Genomic DNA, 23,064 nt, shown 5'->3' with positions numbered 1-23,064 from the left:
GATGTTTTTCTTTTTTTTTTTTTTGTTTTAAATCACTTACCCTATTATGAGCCAGTACCATCATGTTTTTTTTGCATTTTTGGATTTATTTTTGCTTTTTACAATCAATGATAATGGATTTCAAACTAGCTTCTTGCATCTTGCTCTCACTTTCATCTAAATGTCTGTAAAATTAAGGATGGATGCTCTACATTTTTTGATGCTCTACATCAAATGCTAACCATATTGTTTTTCTAAATAAATATTAAAATGTACTTTTACTTTTTTCTCTGCATATATATGCATCTAATTCTACACACACACTGCTATATCTTTGTCACATACTTCTCAAAAGAGAAGTTCTTTCAACTCAAAATTTATCATCCTCATGATTATCATAAAACTGAGAATTTTATTTTTCCTTTCTTATTTTATTCATTCCCTCCTGCTAACCAGTTGTTCCTCATACATAGCCAAAAGAACACACAGTAAGATTACAGAGATTCCCCAGAGAAGTGTTTGTGCGTTTTAGGGGGTGGGAAGTGGTGACGTGCTCTTCGGAAAACACTGACTGAAGCAGAAAATGAGGCTCTTCTCCAACAATGCACGCTGGGAGTTTGTTTTTTTTTTTTTTTTTTAAATCAGACTCTAGAAATATGTGTGTGCTTCAAACATATTCTATGTCCAGCTTGCTTCACCTCAGCGTACTTCCATATAAATACAGTCCCACATAAATAGGTCCACCGCTTCAAAAAAAAAAAAAAAAGGGACATTGGGGACATTAACAAAATAAACAAGGGTACAGAACAGGTAGTAACACTGACCTGACCTAACTAACAAAACCCAGACGAGACGAGCTGTGTGAAATGCGTGATCAGAGCGTATCTCGTGCCTAAACGCTAATGCACTGTATGACTAACACGTAGTGGCTTCAGAAAGCATCCGTAGGCAGAAGACAGTGGATGGGAATCGTGGGACTGGGCAGCTAGAAAGTCAGTTCATGGAGTTTTGTGGTTTTGCGGTTCATAGATGTGGGGCTTCTTTAGATAGGCAGCTGGAACTTTACATCCACTTGAGCCTCTTTGGCCAATGAAACGATTTCAGAAAGCTTTACAACCTACAGGAAAGAAGGGGAGGAAAAAAAAAAAAAAAAAGTAAGAGGCATAGACAAGAGTGTTTGAGAGAATCGTTAGGATTCTCTATGCTGCTTCCAGCTAGTTTAAAAAGCTATGCTAATTAACGTATCATATTGTAAAGGTTGCCACTGTTACAGCTTCATTTTCATGGTGTTGGGTTTTTGAGTGTACCATCTTAGCCGCCTCATCCAGGTCATCACAGGCCAGGATCTTCAGAGTACTCGCAGCGATTAAAGCCTTTGCGTCATCCACTCTCGTTCCTGCAGGACACACCAACAACAGTGAGGATTAACACACACACAGAGACACACACAGAGAGAGAGAGAGAGAGAGAGAGAGAGAGAGAGAGAGAGAGAGAGACAGAGGGTACGACTTCTCTCCAGAGAACCCAAATCAGCTCTTGTAACTGTTTTTTTTCCAGCATATATTTTCTATATACTTTCATGCAGTCATTAAAATGAAGCATTCAGATGATATGCTCAGTATCTGAATCAAACCCAGGTGTGTTCTCTTCCTCGGTGCAGTTTTTCAGGCAGTTCAGAACACAGCAATCACATTCAGGCGAGAGCAAAAACAACCGAGAGTGTCTGAGCGAAGTGCATTCAACCCGCTTCCAAGTGAACTCTTGTGAGAAAGTGAGTCGACTCTGAATCGACTCAACTGAAGTGATTCAATCACGCCGTGTGATTCTGGTGTGAACTGCTAAACTGAGGGAAAAGACAGAGCTGTAGCACTTGGGTGTTCGCTGTGCTGGGATCATTTTTGCGATTTCTACACTCAGTTGATAAAGGGTTTTTTTTTCCTCCGTCGCTGTATTTCTAATCAACAAATAAAGTACATTTTATGAGTCTGCTTTCAGCTCATACTAAACCAAAATAAATTGCAATCTCAGGAAATGGACTAATAGCAGGCACAAACTTAAAAACAGTGTCAGTGAGACGTGTAGGACAGGGACAGCTGAAGTGTTAATTACAACACATCCCAAAAAAGCATCACATGAGACAGTGGGATATTAAACCAAGGGCAGTTTTCTGGTTAATCAAACACTACTACAAAACACTACTATAAAACACTACTATAAAACACTACAGGCTGCACAATTATGACACTGTTGTAGATGATTTTGAAATTCACACCATATTGAAAGTGTTTATAAGAGTCGGTGTGTAAATCCAGCACAGCACGACGCATGAGCTCACGTTTTAAACACGTCTAACAGAGAGTGGACTGAGTGATTGATTAAACACGTGTTAGCATCATAATAAACTGTTGTGTGACTCTGATCTTCAGAAAAAGGTCTGGAGAATGAAACCTGAGCCTTTACAGAGACAGCTGCAAAAACACAGTCCTCAATTTAATGAAGATCAATGTTCTTTTCTTCTTCGACTGTTCAGCAAAAACGTGTAAAAAAATTAAATTAGTGTTTGTTCAAACCTCAGCCGAGCCTCCAAGTAGTTTCTAAATTCAGTGGAATTTGTGGTATGAGTTCTGCACTGTTTCTGCGGAAATGCAATCATGTGCTTGCTGTTTAAATCACTGCAGTGAATTCTGACAATTCTAATTTAACATTTCATTCGTTAAATGAAAATCCACGCAGATTGTTTTTTTTTTTCTGTTAAAACATAAAGCGATCTTAAAAGATAATCTGATCTAACGAAGCTTTTACTTATTATTTCGCCAAGTGACTATTTTAAATCAATGCTGTGTGAAATGCCACGTCATGCTCGTCACCTTTTCCCCTCACAGTAATGACTGCATTTTAACACGACATCATTTCCTCTCCACAGCTGAAAGACGGTTTCTTCATTTTCATGACCTTTTCATCCACTTCTTCCTCGCTCACCTTGTAACCGCACTACGATGGGGATTTTGAGGTCCAAGTCGCTGACGGCCATGATGATGCCCTGAGCGATGACGTCACACCTCATAATGCCACCGAAAATGTTGACGAGGATGGCCTGCACCTGCAGAAATAAGATCAGAGCTAGAATCAGAGCTCACTTCCTAATCAGTACAACTCACAGCTATCCCATGATGCACTGCATCACCAAGTTACCTTTTTGTCTGAGGTGATGAGCTTGAAGGCTTCCGTCACTTGATGCGCCGTGGCTCCGCCTCCTACGTCAAGGAAGTTGGCAGGCGTCCCGCCGTGGAGTTTAATGATGTCCATGGTTGCCATGGCGAGACCGGCTCCGTTGACTATGGATAGATAAAAGCGGGGGTTCTGTCATTATATCATTATTAAACCTTCACAACAGAAAATGAATGAAATTGAATTAATTTCCATTTTTTAAAACATTTTTTATAAAATCTTTAAAATGTTTTTGTAACAACCAGTTACTGCTACTCCCAGAAAGGGAGGCCATTTTCTCTTTATTATTATCATAGATTCATATTTCTTCATTATACCCCAAAGTTAATTCTAAAAGCTTAAAAATAATTTGCATTTTACAGTTTTCTTTATTTTGCATATTTCTGCATATCATTTTTACAAATTATGTTTCACAAAATATGTTTATTAAGTGGTAATCATTTAGCCTCTCTTTTCTATATGACATAAATATAATAATAGGTGTTAGATGAAAAGGCTCACTGCATCTTATAAGCAGTAATAAGGTTTATTTTCAGAAACTGTGTGTGCACATCGAGGAAAGGACTGTGCATTCGATTGTTTGCTTTAGTAAATTGGTGGAGAATTAGATCGTAGCATGTATGTTAATAATCACGGCTGTAGCATTGCCATTAAAATACATTGTGTAAAGGTTGTGTAACTGACCCAAGCAGCCGATGGTGCCGTCCAGGCCGATGTAGTTCAGATCAGCTCTAGCCGCCTGTCTGTCTCGGACATCCTCCTGAGTCCAGTCCTGCAAGTCGAACACTTTCTTTTGTCTGTACGCAGCGTTGGAGTCAAAGTTGATCTTAGCGTCCATGCACATCACTGCACAACACAAAGAGAAAATTATTGATAACAACATAATAATAATAATTTAACATAATTTAAAATGAAATACTAATAATGCATGTACAAATCCATGTATAAAGCACCTTTCTACAACAATATTCTTTTAAAAATTACCACAAAAAGCCCTAGTGTGTGTTGTTGGACACGACAACAGGGTTTTTTTTTTTTTTTCCAGATGTGCACCATGCAATAATAACAAAGACCAGAGTGATGCTACTTAATAATAAGCAGCTCCTCCATCCTTTTTAACCAACTAGACATACATACCACAGTCTTGTTTTCTATTGGCTTGGAAAAACTGCGGTTTGCGAACTGACAGGTCAAAGTTCACCTTCACTGAATTGGCTCTTCCACTGGGCGAATTTTACGTGTGTTTGGTCTGACTTTCTTTTTATTTCAAAAAGATGAAAAGTGAAAAGCTACCATATCACTGTAGCAAAAACCATAAATGCTACAGCTAAAGTGATGATGTTAGCGCCTCTGTTTGTACGCAACATTTATAAAAACCAGAAAGAAGGACAAAAAAAAAAAAAAGAAAAAGCTGGCGAGTGTTAATTCAGACTGCATTAACAGGCATGTATGTGTGTATAGTGTACCAATGCCAGAGGAGTCTTCCACCATAGGGTTGATCTCCACCATAGATGCGTCGTATTTGATAAAAAGGTTGTAGAGTTTGATCATGTTCTCGGCCGCTTCGTTTACCAAAGCCTCGGGGAAACCCATCTTCTTAGCAACCTGGAGGAGGAAAGAGACGTGTGTTTGAAATCACAGTTAACAGGACATTACAGTGCTATTTCCTAATCTTCCATGTCACACCTTTATGGCTTGCTCCATCTTGATGCCCTCTACGATGTCGATGGGCTCTTTCACGATGGCGTCCGGATTTTCAGCTGCCACGTCCTCTATGTTTACGCCCCCCTGAGAGCTGCCAATCAGCACTGGGCCCTGAGGAGAAACCACCATCGTCGTCATCATCATCATCATCATCATCATCATCATCAGTGGTGGAATGAGGCTAAGCTACAGCTCTGACATATAGAGGAATGCTGCAAATGGGGTGGCTGTCAATCATTTTTTGCATCTCCCAATCAAGTAACTGCTTATGCCCATCAAAGACCTTATTTTCTTTCAGCCATCCTAAAGCTACAGAGTATCCCCAAACTATGCTAGTGGACCAAGAGATCAATTACGTAAGGAATAAAACACTTAGGGATGTGATGTTACAAGAAAAAAATCAACAGTTTGACACCCCAAAGTGATTATTTTTCTACAATAGGATTTTCCAAAGTGTTCTTTTCCTCTTGTACCGCAACAATTTTCCAAAAATTAAATTTATTTTTTTTATTTAGTAGAGTGCCATTTCATATTTTTCATCCATTTTGTGGAACGTTCACAAAAAAGTTAGTTCTTGCTATCAATTACATTATCTCTTTCTCTCACCAGCTTCTCTTTCATTCTCTCAGTCTTAAAGTTAATAAGACCATAAAAACAGCTTGTCATGTTACCATGAAACTGCAGTAATACGAGTGGCTGATGTATAATATGATGAACATCTAGTTCACATTTTTAATTGCTCAATATAATTTGTGATTATTAAATGATTGTCTAATCCTAATCCTGACATTAACCCTATCTGATTGGTTGATGCATGGAATGATTGACAGTGCGTCCGCTTCCTCGTCATACCCCCTGGTTCCCCTGAGAGGCAGTTTTATGCATTTTTGAGTGTGATATAACATTCTTGTGCCCCCTGCTGGACACCAATCACACACTAATATCTCCAGAACACAGCAACAATCTCCACCCATTCAAATTTTTGTGCTTTTGTGCACTGATATTGATAAGATTGAGGCAAAACTACAATAATGGGTATAGGAATGTTTGAGAGTGCTGCAGTAATTAACTACATGACACATGTGTGAAAGGGGTTTCATTTAACACTTTACCAGGAAGTGGTGCAGCCAATCACAATTCAGTGTGGTGTATACCGATATCCCACCCCACCCCATCCCAGTGACATCATCAGGGCTCAGACCTGGAAAGATCTCTCCATGGTGATGGCGAAGTAATACTCTCTGCGGGGATAACGGCGCTCGCAGATGAACACCTGGTTACAGATGCGGCCCGCCTCGCCCGTCTGCTTGGTGAACAGCTTCTTGCCGATCATCTGTGAGGAGATGTCCCTCGCTTCCTCTGGCCTTAGTGTACACATGGAGAGAGAAAAGAGATATAATAGTGGTGTAGTAGTGCAAAGGATTCATGACATGACTTGACATGGCATGAAACATGCAGCAGGAGTGATGAAATGCACTCTGAATCAGATCACACTCACGAGTAAACGATTCTGACTCCGCCTTTTAATCCTCCCTCAAACGTTCCTTTGCCTCTTCCTCCAGCCAACACCTGAGCTTTCACCACCAGATCCTTAGAGCCTGCGCAGGAGACAGAGACAGAGAGAAGCAAGAGAATATCTTCATTACTGCGATTACAGTCAACTCCAGAATCATCTGCATCCTTCATGATAACGCTCCATGAGGCTTGTTTATCATTCTTTTAGTAAAGTTGTATGTAAAAGTTTTCATGAGCCAAACCAGAATAAAAATTCCACACATTCACAGCACAGAGGATTGACATTTAATGACGCTATAAAACACATTCCTTGCGTAAACGCTCTTGTGAACAATTAATCAATCTGTTCAGATCTTACTTGATAAATGAGGCTCACTGTTTCAAATTTTCCAGCCTTCTCATAAGAACTTCTTATTCATATATACGTAGCAAAATTATGGCAAACCCACAGAATATTAAAAATAAATATTCTCCAGAACTACTATTATTGTCCTGTTTCAGGTCAGACAATGATGTCAGACAAGGTGGTCTGGGGTGCAGTCAGCATCTATCTATCTATCTATCTATGTAAAAGTATCATGTTATTTATTTCGTATAGTCAATTTTGCAGGGTGCCAATAAATCTGGAGATTATCATGTTCCAGCTCATGCAAAATGAATGTGGTTACCTGAAATTCTTGCAAGCGTATAATTATGGTTTTAAGTTTTAAATTCTCATTACCTTATCTGTCATGTAATGAACACTACATTATAGATTTATAGTTTTAACATTGTCTGTGGATTAAACTTTACTGAACACACGAAACAGTCACTTAGACAAGTGACAAGCGTACAGTCTTTCTCGCTGTACTGTCAAGAGTTTGAAATGTGTGTGACTTAAATGTAATGCTCCATCTACGCCTGTCTTAAAGCATTTTTTCACATGTAGCATTGTACGATCAGAAACCGACACACATCAGGGGTTCACATGACATGTAACTATAAGCAGATAAAAAGTACAATGTGTAGTTATTTGAGAAATGCAAAATCGTTACTATTGTCACATTGCTGTTAAAGGAAGATCAATTTTAGGGTGCTAACATCGTTAATTATTTTCCTATAACAAGATGCTTCATACGTAGCTCAGGCTTATTATAAAAATCTTGAGTAGGCCTAGAAAACAGTTAAAGACTACTGAATAATGTAGAAGGTATCATGTTTGGATAGATAATCTGATTAGAAAAAAATAAAATAAATAGAAGAAACAAAATCTGCTTCGGCAACATGGGGGGAAAAAAACGTTTTCTCCATGTTTGGGGTGGATTTTTAACTGAAAGGTGGAATTTTAATGTGAGAAACTGAAACTGCAGAAAATTTGGTCAGCACAAATAATCACAATGAATTCAAGACATTTTGATCAGTTGATTCCAACAAGCCCACTGAATATTATATGAATATATATCGCTCATTTTATGAGTATGAGTATTTATGAGTATAGTATATGAATATATATTGCACTGAATATTATATGAATATATATCGCTCATTGGCTTCTCAGCTTAGCTAGAAAACGAAGACATCATGCTGCTTAAACGTCACATCTTAATCCTGGCACAAGACTACTTCTGTTTTGTAAACATTATCTCCAGCTCTGATGGTGTGAGAGTCGCGCGATGGGTGTCATTACAATCGCACACTCCACCTGGCGAACAGCCAAGTAACACCAAAGTTCAGAGGCACGCTGGTTCATTAACACACCAGCAGCTACGTCTAAAAGATCACATGTCCACAAATTCTACGAAAATCATACGAAAGAAGGAAACTCTAATTGGCACAGTGCTGAGACTGTACATCAGGAACACCGTCAAAATCCTCAGATTTTCTACAGAGTAGAAAGAGACGCACAATCATGGCTGAAAAGATCATCAGGAACAAAATAATGTCATTGCACTTTATTCTGCAATTTAAATCAACAGAAAAGTTCTTTCGCATTTTACATTACAAGCTATGAATTAATTTATTTCATGTATAAATATGTCACTACAGTATGGAACCGTGGTCTGATCCACAAAAGCAGAAACCGGAAAATATCAAAGTGCACTGTGACGTCTAACATCTATGTAACATTAACCAATTTGTTAATGTTAAATGAGAACAACAAGTATTTTAATTGAGGGTGCCAAAAATTGTGATCATGATTCCAATCATCATTCATTTTGCAGCAGTCAAGCTCACATAATGATCTGTAACCTACCAGTGATTAATAATTGAAAGAAAAGAGTGTATCTGTGTGTAGGACTGCATTACAAGCCCATTCCTCTTCTTTCAGTTGTGCGCACACACACACACACACACACACACACACACACACACACACACACACACACACACACACACACACACACAAATAAGGCCAGGGTCAATCTATGTTTAGACCCAAGTCAGTATGAATACAGTAAACAAGGCAAACTCACACACACACACACACACACACACACACACACACACACACACACACACACACACACAAACCATCATCTTGTGATATCAGGAACCAAGTGTCTGTCAATGCTCAATCAGATTTACTTTGTTTACGGTGAAATTAAAAAAAAAAGAAATGGAGAATAAAAAAAATTATATAGAAACATTTTTAGTTCGATTAGACCTGGTGCTTAGATTAGAGTTACGAGTTTAACCAAGAATACTGCGGAAGGACTAAAACACTTTCTGTAACGCCGTGCTGTTTCAGAAAAACAATCAACAACAGAGTGGTGTTGGAGCTGAGCAGAGTTAGTGTTACCATCCTGAAGTTGATTATTTTCAAAAATAAAAAACATGTTACAAAGTGTTTTCTTCCTCTTATACCACATGTGGTCTGAATTATAGCAAGATCAGAGCTGCTGTCATAGACAATTAATCGACACCTTCTGACCAATCAGAAGCAGTGCTGTTCAGAAACTTGGCTGGTTTTTAAAATTCATGGCACATTCATTAGATGGGTAATTAATATTCTGTAATATAACATGCACATGAATATTTGGAAGGTCACATGACAGGACGTGCGAACCGTCTCAGTGATGCACAGTACACATAAATGTCGTAGTTATATATATGTGTGTGTGTGTGTGTGTGTGTATATGTATATATGTATATATGTATATAAAATGCTCTAAAAGCTGAGAATCTGTAACACTACGGCGTCATGTGCTGTTACCGATCTGCTTGGCGGCGGCGTACGCTTCATCAGGTGAGCTGGCCACCAACCCCGCAGGCACAGAGATCCCTGCCTCCTTCAGCAAGCCGATGCTCAGGTACTCGTGCAGCGACAGGTTCCTCTGCTGCTGCCCCGTCGCCAGCGGAGACGGCTGGTGGCCATGGTTACCGAACAGCCCCGATGTCCCGGTAATTACCTGATAAGTCAAAGAGACAGAAGTAGATACTGTGTTCCTGTATACTTTAGTGAAATCATCTCAGGATCCTAAGTGCTCTACTAATAGTTTATGGTGAAGCTCACACAAGGAAAACTATATCTTTTATGGATGAAAATAATTCCACAATAAAAATCTTATTTAATTCAGTACATTCAATTGGGATTGCTGATGTGACTGTAAATATTATAAAAAAAAGAAAAGCAAGACTTGAGAAACCGCTTTAAATAAACACACTGTGTTCACTACAAGGTCAAGTGCCTCAGCTAGACTGTAACATGAGCAGAGGCACAACCTTTCCTCTCGATCCTGTGGAGGGGGGGGTTTACAAAGCGCTGCTCAGGATGACTGCAAGATGACTGCAAACACACAATCAGTAACAACAGTCACAGCTTCGCAAAACCTCGTCACAAGTCTCCAAACAGGGCCCAAGGAGCAGCACGGTGACGCTCAGTGAGAGTGGAAACTTTACGCAGGCCAAACTGAGGTGTAGATTTGGGAAAGACTTCGCTTTTGAACCACTCTTAAATATCTGATGTTCCAAACTAACATAACACTCATATATTATATAGTTGCAGATGATTATAAACGTATCATAAAATGTTTTATGCAGTAATTGCGCTTTAATAATTTCGTAAAAAGGGCAAAGTCTTTATAAGGATTCGTTTACATTTAATCACACTATTATTTAAATAAAAGAATTGGTTTGTTTGATTACATTTAGCTGTTATGGTGAGAAACAGGATTAACCAATCATGTATGAATCATGCCTTTTTCCCCCATTTCTGTCTGAAAGATACACTCTGAGCTCAAAGATATCAAAGTGTCCGATGAAATACTGGAGGTTTACGATAGCAGTACAGAGAGATTAGGTTTCAGAAGCTAAGACATCCCCTATCATTAAATATGGCAAGACTGGCTGACGTTAAATAAACACCAAACTCTGAACTCCGCCACCGCTCCTACTGCTGTCTGGCATCCACCCAAAACACAAGACTGCATCACACTTATCAACTTAATTGTACAGATATTTCCTCATCCCCCTGAAATTAATTCCTGGCTACGTCACTGAGGCCAAATGATTGGATTTGAGAGCGGAGATTTATTACACTGAGTGTTTATCTGACGGTTTATTACCTGATCAGCGCACTATCTATCTCACACCACATTACACAAATCTGACGAATACACCTGGAGTAAGAGTTCCTTATAATTGTCCTGTATATAAACACAGACTCTTACACTCCTACACACACTCATGCTAGTGCAGGTTACCATGCAAAGAAATGCTGTAGAGCAACGTTGCCTTCAAAAATAATGAAATTAAAAATGAAATTAAATGTTTCTACATTAAATGATGATGATGACCATTAAATGATGACCCTTTGTTTTTTGTTTTTTAAATAGTAGTCTCAGGTACAGTGTGTGCAGTTTTATAAGGAAATGAGCTGGAAGTGTTACTGAGCATCTTGCAGAAGCAGCCACAGTTCTTCTGGAGACTTTGACTGTCGACTCGCTTCTTATTTCTGCAGCGAAACCCAGCAGCCTTCATTATGTTTTTTGTCTGAAAAGTGTCTCTTATGGAATCTGCTGCTTTCTTTACTGACATACAAACATTTTTCTGTAACATTTAATTTTGTGCTGGAAAACTAATGTTTGGAATCTAAAATGTTTTCGTACTGAATCAATAATGTAGAAGTCAGAAAATAAACATCTATAACAAAGTTTGTACTAAAAAAAAAAAAAAAAAGGGGGTGCATATATATATATATATATATATATATATATATATATATATATATGAACATAATAGGACGTAATAATAAGACTTTTGCACAGTACTGTGTGTATATATAAATAAACATAATTTCCACAGAGGCTGGGAAAAACCATTAAAAATAACTGTTACGAGTTCACTAAAATTACGACTTGGAAAGTTTCTAACAGCCCCAATTTTTCTGACCAAACCCAGATATGAGGTAAACACACAGGAAACAACAATCTTAGTTTATATTTTAGATTATAATGAATTACAGCTCCTCCACCTTAAATGCACACTGATCTTCGTCTCTCCCTAAAGAGAGCGATGCAGCAGTGCTTTAGTAGTTTCAGTCTGTCCAGCTCTCTCACTTCCTCATCTCTACACTCTGAGATCATTTTAATTTTTGCGCTCTGCATTTCTACTTCATAGCAGTGGGTCGGTCGGTGTGTGTTGCAGGAGTTTGCTGATCTGCACTGTTTCTTTACAACAACAGAACAAAAGCTATGAACCTTTAAAGACGAAAAACCTTTTTAACCATGATCAGTGCTTTTGTGGACTGCTAAGGACAGATGGCTAAATATAACTGTCTCTAAAATAGGTCCATTCACACAGCTGTGCCTGACTAGCAGTGGTATCTAGCTGGTTAACATGTTAACTAGTTGTTCTAGGTGACCTTGACTTGGCTGTCTGATTCTGACTTTAAAATCTTCCTTGTTTATTAACAGGGTAGAATCCAGAATCCGTTCCTTGGAGGCCAAACTAAGTCAAAATAATATAGAAGGCGTGTTGACATGGCTGAATTCCAAACCAGTCTCTATAAGACACCAAGTGCACTTTATAGACTGTGCATTAACAAGTGTTGCACTCTATGTAGTGCACTTTATAGTGAGCAAAGAGCGATTTGGGATTCGGCTACAGCTCGGTCGATACAGATTTATAACTCCTACTAGATGTTGTATATACAAATTGTATTACAGAATAAATGTTTAGAAAATATTTCACGTAAAGCAACAATAATAATTTGACAGCTATAATATCAGAACAGCTTTAGCAAGCATGCTATTTGCTAAGGATTAATGATGTTGACAGCTAGCTGGCTAATGTCAAATCTGGAGTCCATCCATTTTGATTAATTTCTTATTTTAAAGGCTCCCAAAACATGCAAAATATATTCCATATAAACCCCTGATATTTCCTCTCCAAAACCAACCTTAGCTGTTGAACTTAAAGCTGTCCTGGACCCGGAATTCCTCAGTCCAGCGGACAATCGGCCGCAGATCAGGGACGCCGCCATGTTTCTCCCTCCAGCAGCTGTGCTGCGGTAAAATAAATCACCCACTGCGCATGCGTACGTGGAAAAACTACGCAATTTGCGCATTCGCGCTCTGTGAAAGTGAAAAAGGCGTGAATAAGGGCTTTCATTCATCAGGCCAAACACGAAGCCTGGTTTTAGCACTAAGTGTACCACAGCATAAAAAAAGATGTTATTATAGATGTTCTCAGGTGTTCAGACTGTGTTTCTGTTGCTAGAATGATTTAATTTCACCTTTTAATTAGTATGTTATTAGTCAGAAGATTCACATGCACAGGAAGACATCAGTAAGTATGTTTCTGAATATCTGATTGAGACTTATACAGGAAGGAGTGAGTGCTAAACACATTATTCCTCAGCTTGACTGAGATGGCAGAGGTTGTTCAGAATCACATGCCAAAGCGTCCAGGAGTGGGTCTCGGCGTGCTCGTCACTGATTCCTCCCACCCAGGATGTGTGCTTCTGGGAAAGAGAAAATGCTTGGTTGGAAAAGGGATGTATCAGTTACCTGGAGGTCACATTGAATTCGGGTGAGTGGTCTAAAGGTGTTCTGAATTTTAAAGTCGCAATGTGTAAAGTTTAAAAGCCTTTCTAGACGTACAATAATCAAAGTCGGAGATACAGTAGAATATTCAAAGTTGATTCACAGTATGTGTCTGCATATGCGGTTCTTTATTTTCAGGCTATTTTACACAGAGACGCTGAGTTCTTCCCTGTTTTCTGCCTCATCATTCTTGTCCCCGGCACTTTTTCAAAACAAAAAGACTTTTGTTCTCTCTGGGTATAAGACTTGTCAGTGTTTACACTACATCACAGGATATGAATTACATATTGCACCTTTAATTGTGTAGAGTACAAAAACAGCACCAGAGGGGTAAAGCATGGATTAGATGCTCATTCAGTTTTGTATTTTAAAAGAGCAATATGTAATATTTAAAAGTGTTTCTAGATGAATAATGATCAAATTCAAAGATATGTTCAAATATTTCAACTTATGATATTTTTAATAGCCCTGAGTTGGCCCATAATTGTGAGCTATGACCACAAAAAAGCACAAGTTTTATTAATGCCCAGGTTTATACACATTAATATGCACATTACAATGAATTTATGAATTTACTAAGCAGTGTTTATCCATTTTAACCCAATAACAAGAGTTATAACATAGTTATACACATCACAGAGGACCACCTAAACCCCACTGGCATATGACGACATATGACTCACAAATATTCCTTCATATTCTCATAATGTTGTTGTTGTTGTTGTTGTTTTAATACATTTCCTGCAGCGAGACATGGGAGGAGTGTGCACAGAGAGAGGTGATGGAGGAGGCCGGTATTCGGTTAAAGAACCTCCGGTTTGCCTCCGTAGTGAACTCCATCAAGCTTGAAGAAAACTATCACTACATTACACTCTTCATGCAAGGAGAAGTGGATAAGGACTTCATAACATCCGAGCCAGTAAATATGGAGCCTGAGAAAAACGAGGGTAAAGCCGTTTGTACGTCAGGGCTGTTAGTGTTTTATTAAAGGAATACGCTGGTTTCTGTAATATATTTCAGATTAACACAGACAAGATTTTGACATATTTCCCTGTATTGAGGGGGGAAAACATGGGAAACCTGTTTGCTCAAACCTCAATTATAATGGATGCCTAAGGCCAGCTGGTGAATTCTGTTAGCAACTGTGAACAACATTCATAGACATGGGAGGGCGGGGCTGTCACGCTTTAAATTCACTTGTTGCAGTAACTATTGTATGCTGAATAAAATAACCATAATTGACTAATAATTCTGTTTCCTGTGTCGGGTGTTCAGGTTGGTCATGGAGAGCCTGGGACGACCTTCCCCCTGAGGAGCAGCTTTTCTTACCACTGGCCAATCTGAGACAGCAGGGTTTCCAGCCATTCAGGAAGATTTAATGCAATCGAGGAACTGTTTCGACTTTCCTGTGTGAAGAACTCAGAATAAACTCTCCATCCAGTTGCTCTACTCTTAGAACTGACATGAAACGAGTACCACAAATATGGCTTTGAGCTACAGCAATGGCACAGTGTTTAATGTGTTAGTAATATTAAACATATTTATAATTTAACTACAGAAGCATCATTTTTTGGAGTGTCCCTTGTATTTATAGCAGTATGCTTACTACTCATGCTAGCGTGACTGATTCATATATTAGATTTACACTTACTTTAGGAATTACTTTAGTGTGAAGCAGATCCATCCATTTGGAGCTGTTAAATCCACCTAAATATTCTTTTAAAAGTGGAGTTTTAAAGCCTTTAAAGGAAATTAATGCAAGTGTGCAGACTGGACAGAGGAAGAAAATCATCCTTTTGAAAAGTCATCGTTTGAGAAAAATCGTTGAGCCGAAAATCTCAAAATCTTGAAAAAGCTAAGTACTGAACAGATGACATTCAAAAGTTATTGCGTCATAAGATATAACAGCCAATCAGGTTTCAGTATGCAAACACATAGCTGTACCAGCGAAAGGAATGGAGATTTAACAGATTGCAATTACATTATAGGGCAAATTAAAGGAAAACTCCACCCTGAACATCTTGCATGTTAATCTTTATAATTAAAACATGATTCAATGGCATCCAAGATTTACTTTATCCTGAAATTCTGAGTGGACATTTTTAGTTTACACTTCTTTCATCAACATGTTGGTGTGTTTTCACTTTGGGGAATGGTTTCCTGCATTACTCACAACGCCGTTCGACTACCTGCTGAAAGTGCTGCAGTGGGATTTATGCTGCATTCGAATTAAAGTCACAACTTGTATTTCCCAACCTCCAACCAGGAAAAGCAAAAGAAAACACCCCCTCAACTTGAAATTCCTACTCGTTAACTTGGGGAAGTCTTCTCAATAACGAGTTCAGTACCAGTTTACGGAGTGACTCAAATCACCACGGCTGCACGCAGCACCAGAAATAAACAAAGTAGCACTTCTTACCTTTAAATGAGCTGTGAAAACTCAAGTATTTCCTTTAGATCAATCAACATACAGACATATTTGCTTGTTAAATCTTTAACACTGACTATACAGTACAGATCACTTTTTGGAGAAGGAAAATATACATCACTCATCATACTTAGACGGCTAGCTTGTTGCTAACATAGAGTCATCCATGTTTTTTTCTTACTGAGGAAAAAAAAATGTCATCATTCCAACCTGCGAATTAACACTTAAGAGGTAAGTCGAATGCCGCATTAGCCCTCACCTCATCTCTAACGAAAGAGGGCGATGCAGCAGCGCTTTAGGCCTTTAGTCTGTCCAGCTCTCTCACCTCCTCTTCTGTACTCTCTGCTCAAACAAAACAGCTTCCAAAGCTTCGACTTTCATCCTAACACCACTATCAGCATCATGTTTTTCATCTCGTAGATCATAGATAAGGTAGGCAAGCTGTAACTTGATACAACTGCATTGTTTTGCATTGTCTCCACTACTTCTACACTGGATTTCAAATTAAAATGGCGTCTCTGGAAAATGGTGAGAAAAGAAGCTTTTGCTCTTTTTTTTTTTTAGGAAGTAACAACAAACCTGACAGTTGTCTATCTGTCGAAATTCTGTCTCCTGTTGAACAGCATTGTTGAACAGTGTGCTCTCCGTGTCTCCCTGTGACGTCAGGGACGGTTCACTAAAAGCATGCATTGTTAACACATCCTTCTTTCATCTCAGAAATATTGCAAGATTGCGTCCTATGTTATCTTTTTCTGTGGCTGAAAAGTTGATCAATACTTTTGTTTTCTCTCGCATTGATTACTGCAATGCGCTCCTTGCTGGGGTCTCTAAGTCTACAATAAGTAAACTGCAGTATGTACAAGATTCTGCAGCTAGGATCCTGACCAGGTCCAGGACAAGTGAGCAAATCTCTCCTATTTTGGAATCTTTGCACTGGCTCCCTGTCAGGTTTCGTGTAGATTTTAAAATTCTTATGCTTACTTACAAGGCATTGCATGGTTTGGCTTCCCCAGTATTTGACCGAGCTTTTAACCTATTACACCCCAAAACGTGATCTCCGCTCCTCTAACTCTGTTTTTTAACTGTCCCTCAGACTCGTTTGCGTACTACGGGTGATAGGGCCTTCTCTTCTTACGCTCCAAAACTGTGGAACTCCCTTCCATCTGATCTTAGAGAAGCCCAATCTCTTAGTACATTTAAATCTTCTCTCAAAATTTATTTTTTTAGGATTGCTTTTATTTGATTACTTTGTTTTGTTATTAAATTATTGTTATTACTATTATTGTTATTGTTATATACTCTTATGTAAAGTGCCTTGAGAGGCCTTTTTAAAGGTGCTATATAATATAAATTTTATTATTATTTATTATTATCGTGAACACAAATCACTCCGGGTCACTTGATTTCTCAAGTGAATTCTCATACAGGCCTCCGTACAAATCGCGCTATTCAGCATGGCTGCTTCTGCTGGAAGAGTATAGGGTTAATATTTGTGTGTTGGTTTTGTTACTTATTTATTTAAAATGATCATTTTGTAGAAAGTTAAGTTGCTTTTTTGTGTAGGAGCTCACAGATGCTCACTTTTGGCGCTATTACTACTAAGTGTGTAAAAGCCGTGCCCCTAAAGTTTACATGCAGCTAGATCAACCGTGGTTCAGCGTGGAAGAGCAGCTGCTTAACCGCAGCAGCCATGAAGATCAGGATCTGGATGCATAAAAAAAAACGATCAGAAATGTAAGAGAAGCCTCAGAGAAAAATAACGCAGCTTCAACAGGAGCTTTTTCACCATATTTTTCTTGTCCTTATCCTCTGCATTCGTTTGCAGTATTGTGCTTTGATTTCTTTAATTTTTTTTTTTTTACTGCATTCTCTATTTCTCTTTTGTAATTTTTAAAAACATGTTGTACAGGAAAACTAGTACATGTTTAGGGTCAGCCATCTTGCACAATATTGCTGTACCCACAATGCACAGCACTGCAAGAGGACCCAGGGGGGGAACTTAGCACTAGGCAAAGGCAGGCACCCGCCTTGGGCCCCTGGAATCCAAGGGGCCCCTAAAAAAATGCAAATTATATATATTTTTATTGATTAATGCTGAATAAAGGGCCCCATTCCTGTATTTTGCCTAGGGCCCTTAAATCACTAACTCTACCCCAGACTAGGACCCAAAAAGCAACACAAAGAAGTCTGAGACCTTGTTACTGCTGAAGTGGACCAGAAAAGGATCTGAATCCTCTCTCAGAGACAGGGACAGTGTGAACGGAAAGAGAAAAGTGAAAAGAGAACTGGGTCCTTTTTCACTTGGTTCACCTCTTGGTTCAGTTCAAGGGGTCTGAGTTCAGTTCTTTTAACTCAAGTGTGAAAACAATTGAAGTGGAGTTTTACTTTAAAGTTAAAAAAAAAAACAAAAAGGAGCAGTGGCGCTTTAGCGCTTTAATCTGTCCAGATCTCTCACCTCCTCTTCTGTACACTTTGCTCAAACAAAACAGCTTCCAAAGCTTCGACTTTCATCCTAATACCACCGTCAGCGTCATGTTTTTCATCTCGTAGATCGTAGATAACACACAGCATTGCAAAAGGATCCAGGGACGAACTTAGCACTAGGCAAAGGCAGGCAACCGCCTTGGGCCCTCAGAATCCAAGGGGCCCCTAAAAATGCAAATTATATATATATATATATATATATATATATATATATATATATATATATATATATATTTTAATGATTAATGCTAAATAATGGGTCCCATTCCGATATTTTGCCTAGGGCCCTTAAATAACTGACTGCGTCCCAGACTAGGACCCAAAAAGCAACGCAAAGAGGTCTGAGACCCCGTTACTGCTGAAGTGGACCAGAAAAGGATCCGAATCCTCTCTCACAGACAGGGACAGTGTGAACGGAAAGAGAAAAGAGAACTGGGTCCGTTTTCACTTGGTTAATGTCTTGGTCCACTTCAAGGGATCTCAGTTTGGTGTGAAAACACTTGAAGTGGAGTTTTACTTTAGCATTTCAAGATTCAATTCAAGATTCAAAGAACTTTATTAATCCCAGGGGGATTAATTGCTTTGCCATGTTACAATTGCTCTCAAAAAGAAAGAAAGAAAGAAAGAAAAAATAAAATAAATATATTCCTATTTTATAAATATATATATACCTAGATTTGTATTGCATATATATATATATATATATAGAGAATATATATTTTATATTTTATATATATATATATAAAACTCCAGTTTTCTGTGTGCTTTGTTGTGGTGTGGTGTTGTGGTGTTGTTGTGCGCCCCCTGGTGGCCTCAGCTCCAAAGTGAAAGTGTATCCTGCTAAATGCGCCACAGTTCAGTGGAAGCCCACAAACATCGGTCTTCACTCGGAGTTTACAGCCAGACAATCAAGTTTACTCGGTGGAGACGTTTTTATTTTGAACTTTTGCTCACTTCTAAGCAGGTTTAAGCATGGTTAAAGTAACATTTAACTCCGCTTTGGCGCAGAAAGAGCTGAAGAAAGGAGAAAAGGACGAGGCTTTAATCCCACAGGAAGGGGTGAGTTAAGTTTACAAAGGCCATGAAGACTTCTTTTTTTCCTTTACACACACTAATAAACCTTCTAACTAATTATCCAGTGTTAATTCATGGTTTAAAGCCATAAACTAGCATTTAAGTTAAAGAATTTGTATATATATATATATATATATATATATATTTTTTTTTTGCTGTAGTAGTGAGTCTAACGAACTGTTGTTTGGCAAACGTTAATGTTATTATTTAAAAAATAGCTAGCTATGATGCTAACTTTACAGCTTTACATTGCAGCTGAATGTTTTTTTTTTTAATTGAAAATGTTTTAAATGCACAACAACAAAACAGAGAGTGTTTGTAGAGCATTTTCAGTTTCAGGCTTTAAATAAATAGAGCAGGCTGTGAAGAAAATGGCTGACCTGATTAAAAAAAAAAAAAAAAAACCCCAACAGAAAGCCGCAGCTAGGCGACATGGCCGCTTAAGCAGCTTCACAACACACACATTTGCATAATTCTCAGAAATTCTGCTTGATAAATGTGAGCACACTTGTATTTAGTGAGTGTTTGCTTGCTTTGTGCTGTCCAGGGTCGTGTTTTGGACTGCAAAGCAGGCAGGAGGTATAAATAGTGAGCACTTCCGGTTTCCCTCAGGCGCCAGACTCCTGCCTTGTGTTTCAGCTGAGTGTGTAGCTGCACACACATCACATCACTTCACTTCACATCAGATCACATCAGATGGTCTGATAGTGATGAGTCAGTGTGATGTGGGCGAGTAGAGATGGAGGAAGAAAAGAAAAAAAAAAAAAGCTGTGAAATATTAATTAAACAGTGAGAGGAGCTTCTAGTGTTACTGAAAAGCTGGCAGTTGTAGTCTGGTCTGTGTGTCCCACTGCAGCTCCGCGCTTTTCATACACACTGAATGGAAAGTAACATGAGATCGGAAGTCTGATCTATCAGAAGGTGTTGATTAAGTGATGAATAAAGCACTCGGGGGTGCGGTGATGTAGGAAAATAATCAACAGTTCGCTGGCGTGAGAGTTGCTGTGTTTTATTGCTCTTACACCACAGTAATTTGTCAACAATGACCATTTTTAATGTATTAGCAAACATACTTCTTATCCGTTTCTAGTTACATTTATTTCTGTAGAACGTCCCGTTATCACTTACGTTATAGCAGCTTTAAATAGTCGATCTCTCACCAGCCTCTCTTTTTTTCTCCTTTAAAAAAATGCAGTTTGTCATTTTACAAGAATCCACAAAGGTATAAACTCATCTGTGTTACTGAACTGTGTCAGTGTTACTGACCGAGTGCTGACACTGGAGACTCCTTCCTTTAAACTTATCCCTCATTTTCTCCACAGTTTTTTGGAATTATAGCTGGAACTACAGAGCTGCTGTTACAGAAAATTAATCAACGCCTTCTGATTGAAGATTGAAGAATTTAACAGTGCTGTTGTATTATTATTATTATTATTATTAATAATAATAATAAGCTGTTAGTGTTGGCTGTGGTATAAGAGGAATAAAACACTTCAAGGTACACACTTGGAGATGTAACAGTACCTCCACTTTGTGTTAGGTCACACCACACCACCCTGTCGTTGATTATTTTCCTGTACAAGCAAAACTTGGTCTTTTTTCTGAAACTAAAACTTTTATAATGTTGGAAAATTACTGTGGTACAAGAGGAATAAAACACTTTGGGACGTGCTGTTATAGGAATATAATCAACTTCAGGATGGAAGCGATAACCGATAACGCTGCTTCCTCACACCAGCCTGTAGTTGATTATTTTCCTATAAATGCACACTTCTAAGTGTTTTATTCGATACATAACATATTTTTGTTGCATAAAATAAGTTAAAATCTGATCAAATCTGATAGCAGGCCCACATTTCAGATCTGTCACAAACATAATACAAATAACTGATGCCTAGTATCAGGTTGTTAAATTCCTAGTTAAAAGGATTGCCTCACTGTGGTATGCGGTCAGTAATTCCTTGTCAGAACAGCGTGTGTGTGTGTGTGTGTGTGTGTGTGTGTGTGTGTGTGTGTGTGTGTGTGGTCTGACCAGGTTCTATACGTCTCTGTTCTCTGCCACATGGGTGATCAAAGCCTAGTCGAGTCCTTTGGTTTAAAAACCACAGGAAAAAAAACTCATACCAGTCCTCACATTCCAACAAAGACTGTCTCTGTTAGGACAAGGTGTGTGTGTGTGTGTGTGTGTGTGTGTGTGTGTGTGTGTGTGTGTGTGTGTGTGAATGAATGGGTGAAACTGTACCCCTGTTTCCGTGTTTGTGTTTCAGATTAGCGAGATTACGTCACTGGAATATCACAGGCTCTGATCAGACGGCGTTTAGAGAAGTTTATTGATTAATGGATTATTTGGAGCCTTTCAGCGACACACACTGCGCTCAAATTGGATTCCTCTCTCCGTGGATGTCGATGTTTTTTCCCCCTGATGGTTACCCGAGCCGTACTTAAGATATTTAAAGCACTCAGATGGTGTGTTTTGCATCAGAATGGAAACAGTTTGGGGTGTGTGTGTGTGTGAGAGAGATATGCAATATTCTGCCTCTTTATTATGGCATTAGATACGCAGTCTGTACCAGGGCAGCACAGTGTAGTTGAGTGCAAAAGTTTGTGCGCCCCATGATTTCAGATAGCATTTGGTTACTTGCTTATATTATAATTTAAATTTAACTCAAAATCAAGGTTGTGACATCTGTTAGGAATAATAAAGGAGCGAATATTATAACGGAGATTATCCAAAAAGCTGTTCAGAGGATACAACAGGTGGGAGGCAGGATACTTACGTAACGTTCAGAAGGGAAGTTCAGACCTCTTGGGTGTTACTAGGTGAAAGGAAAGCAGGAGCTATGACTGTGTTCCAGTGCAGGATTGCACCATCGTCATGGGAGAAAGCAACTCTCACCTGTATACACACCTGCATTACCTCAGCGTTTTCCTCCTGACGCTTCTTCAGCAAATAAGCAGGATTAAAGGAGCAGCTTGTCATTTTTTTAGAGCCCTGAATTCTAGAGCAAAAAAAAAAACATTCAGAGAGAGATCCACTGCAAGGAAATATTGTGAAAGGGTTCCCTGAGGTAGCCAGTCTTTTGAAATTATGTGAGAAGTGTGTTGTTAAAGGAAAAGAATCAACAACAGGGTGGTGTGATGAAGCAAAGTTACTGTTAACACTCCAAATTAGATTATTTGCCATTAACAGCACATCCTGGACAGTTATATAGAAATTTGTCAGTACACGTAGTTTTTATCCATTTATAGTTACATTTAATGTTGTGACACAATTCTGTTACATCATAGGAGCTGTTCTCTCAACAGCCTCTGAAACTTTCTCCCTCCTCAAGTTAATAAGACAAAAAAAAAACCCAACCCTCAGCTTGTCATGTGACCAAGAAACCGCAAACTCCTTCCCTGTCCTGAAGACTTTCTCATGGTGGAAAACTTACTATTACAAAGTACTGACACTGGAGACTCCTTCCATAAACATTAAATGAACGTCTCCTTACAGAAAACGTCAGACAGTGTTGATTCAGCGTCTAGGTCTTCTGGCTGTGAAAAGCAAACTATCACATTGCCTTTTACGCCCTCAGACTTCTATATCTGTAAATTTCTTGGAAATCCCTTGGAGTTTTTTTGGAA

At 38.7% G+C, this 23,064-nt stretch overlaps 3 protein-coding genes across 5 annotated transcripts in view; 2 read left to right on the top strand and 1 right to left on the bottom strand.

Moving 5' to 3' along the window:
* Positions 1–371: 371 nt before the first annotated feature.
* Positions 372–12,958, bottom strand: sucla2 (succinate-CoA ligase ADP-forming subunit beta). Its single transcript, XM_034299777.2, has 11 exons — positions 12,806–12,958; positions 9,620–9,815; positions 6,410–6,509; positions 6,113–6,275; positions 4,894–5,022; positions 4,674–4,812; positions 3,892–4,053; positions 3,172–3,314; positions 2,959–3,079; positions 1,287–1,375; positions 372–1,096 (listed from the first exon to the last, which is right to left on the bottom strand). Exons 1-11 carry the CDS (start codon positions 12,887–12,889, stop codon positions 1,022–1,024), a joined length of 1,401 nt encoding a protein of 466 aa, XP_034155668.1. The 5' UTR covers positions 12,890–12,958; the 3' UTR covers positions 372–1,021.
* Positions 12,959–12,976: 18 nt separating this feature from the next.
* Positions 12,977–15,686, top strand: nudt15 (nudix (nucleoside diphosphate linked moiety X)-type motif 15). 2 transcript variants are annotated; one of them, XM_026933660.3, is made up of 4 exons: positions 12,977–13,194; positions 13,267–13,437; positions 14,199–14,370; positions 14,727–15,686. In XM_026933660.3, exons 1-4 carry the CDS (start codon positions 13,154–13,156, stop codon positions 14,793–14,795), a joined length of 453 nt encoding a protein of 150 aa, XP_026789461.1. In that variant the 5' UTR covers positions 12,977–13,153; the 3' UTR covers positions 14,796–15,686. The 2 variants fall into 2 exon arrangements, with proteins under 2 accessions (XP_026789461.1, XP_026789459.1); XM_026933658.3 differs by having other exon boundaries at positions 12,989–13,194; positions 14,199–14,398; positions 14,727–15,650.
* Positions 15,687–19,182: 3,496 nt separating this feature from the next.
* itm2ba (integral membrane protein 2Ba) overlaps positions 19,183–23,064 on the top strand; it is an 8,193-nt gene continuing 4,311 nt past the window's right edge. The window contains exon 1 of one of the 2 annotated variants that reach the window (XM_026933541.3): positions 19,183–19,422. In XM_026933541.3, coding sequence (XP_026789342.1) covers positions 19,336–19,422 — 87 coding nt within the window. In that variant the 5' untranslated portion in view covers positions 19,183–19,335. The remainder of the gene's footprint in view (positions 19,423–23,064) is intronic. The other variant, XM_026933542.3, reaches the window with a different exon arrangement.

Source organism: Pangasianodon hypophthalmus, chromosome 2, assembly GCF_027358585.1.
Source record: "Pangasianodon hypophthalmus isolate fPanHyp1 chromosome 2, fPanHyp1.pri, whole genome shotgun sequence".
Lineage (NCBI taxonomy): Eukaryota > Metazoa > Chordata > Actinopteri > Siluriformes > Pangasiidae > Pangasianodon > Pangasianodon hypophthalmus.
Note: the sequence above shows the minus strand (reverse complement) of the source record. Positions and strands in the feature narration are given on the sequence as shown.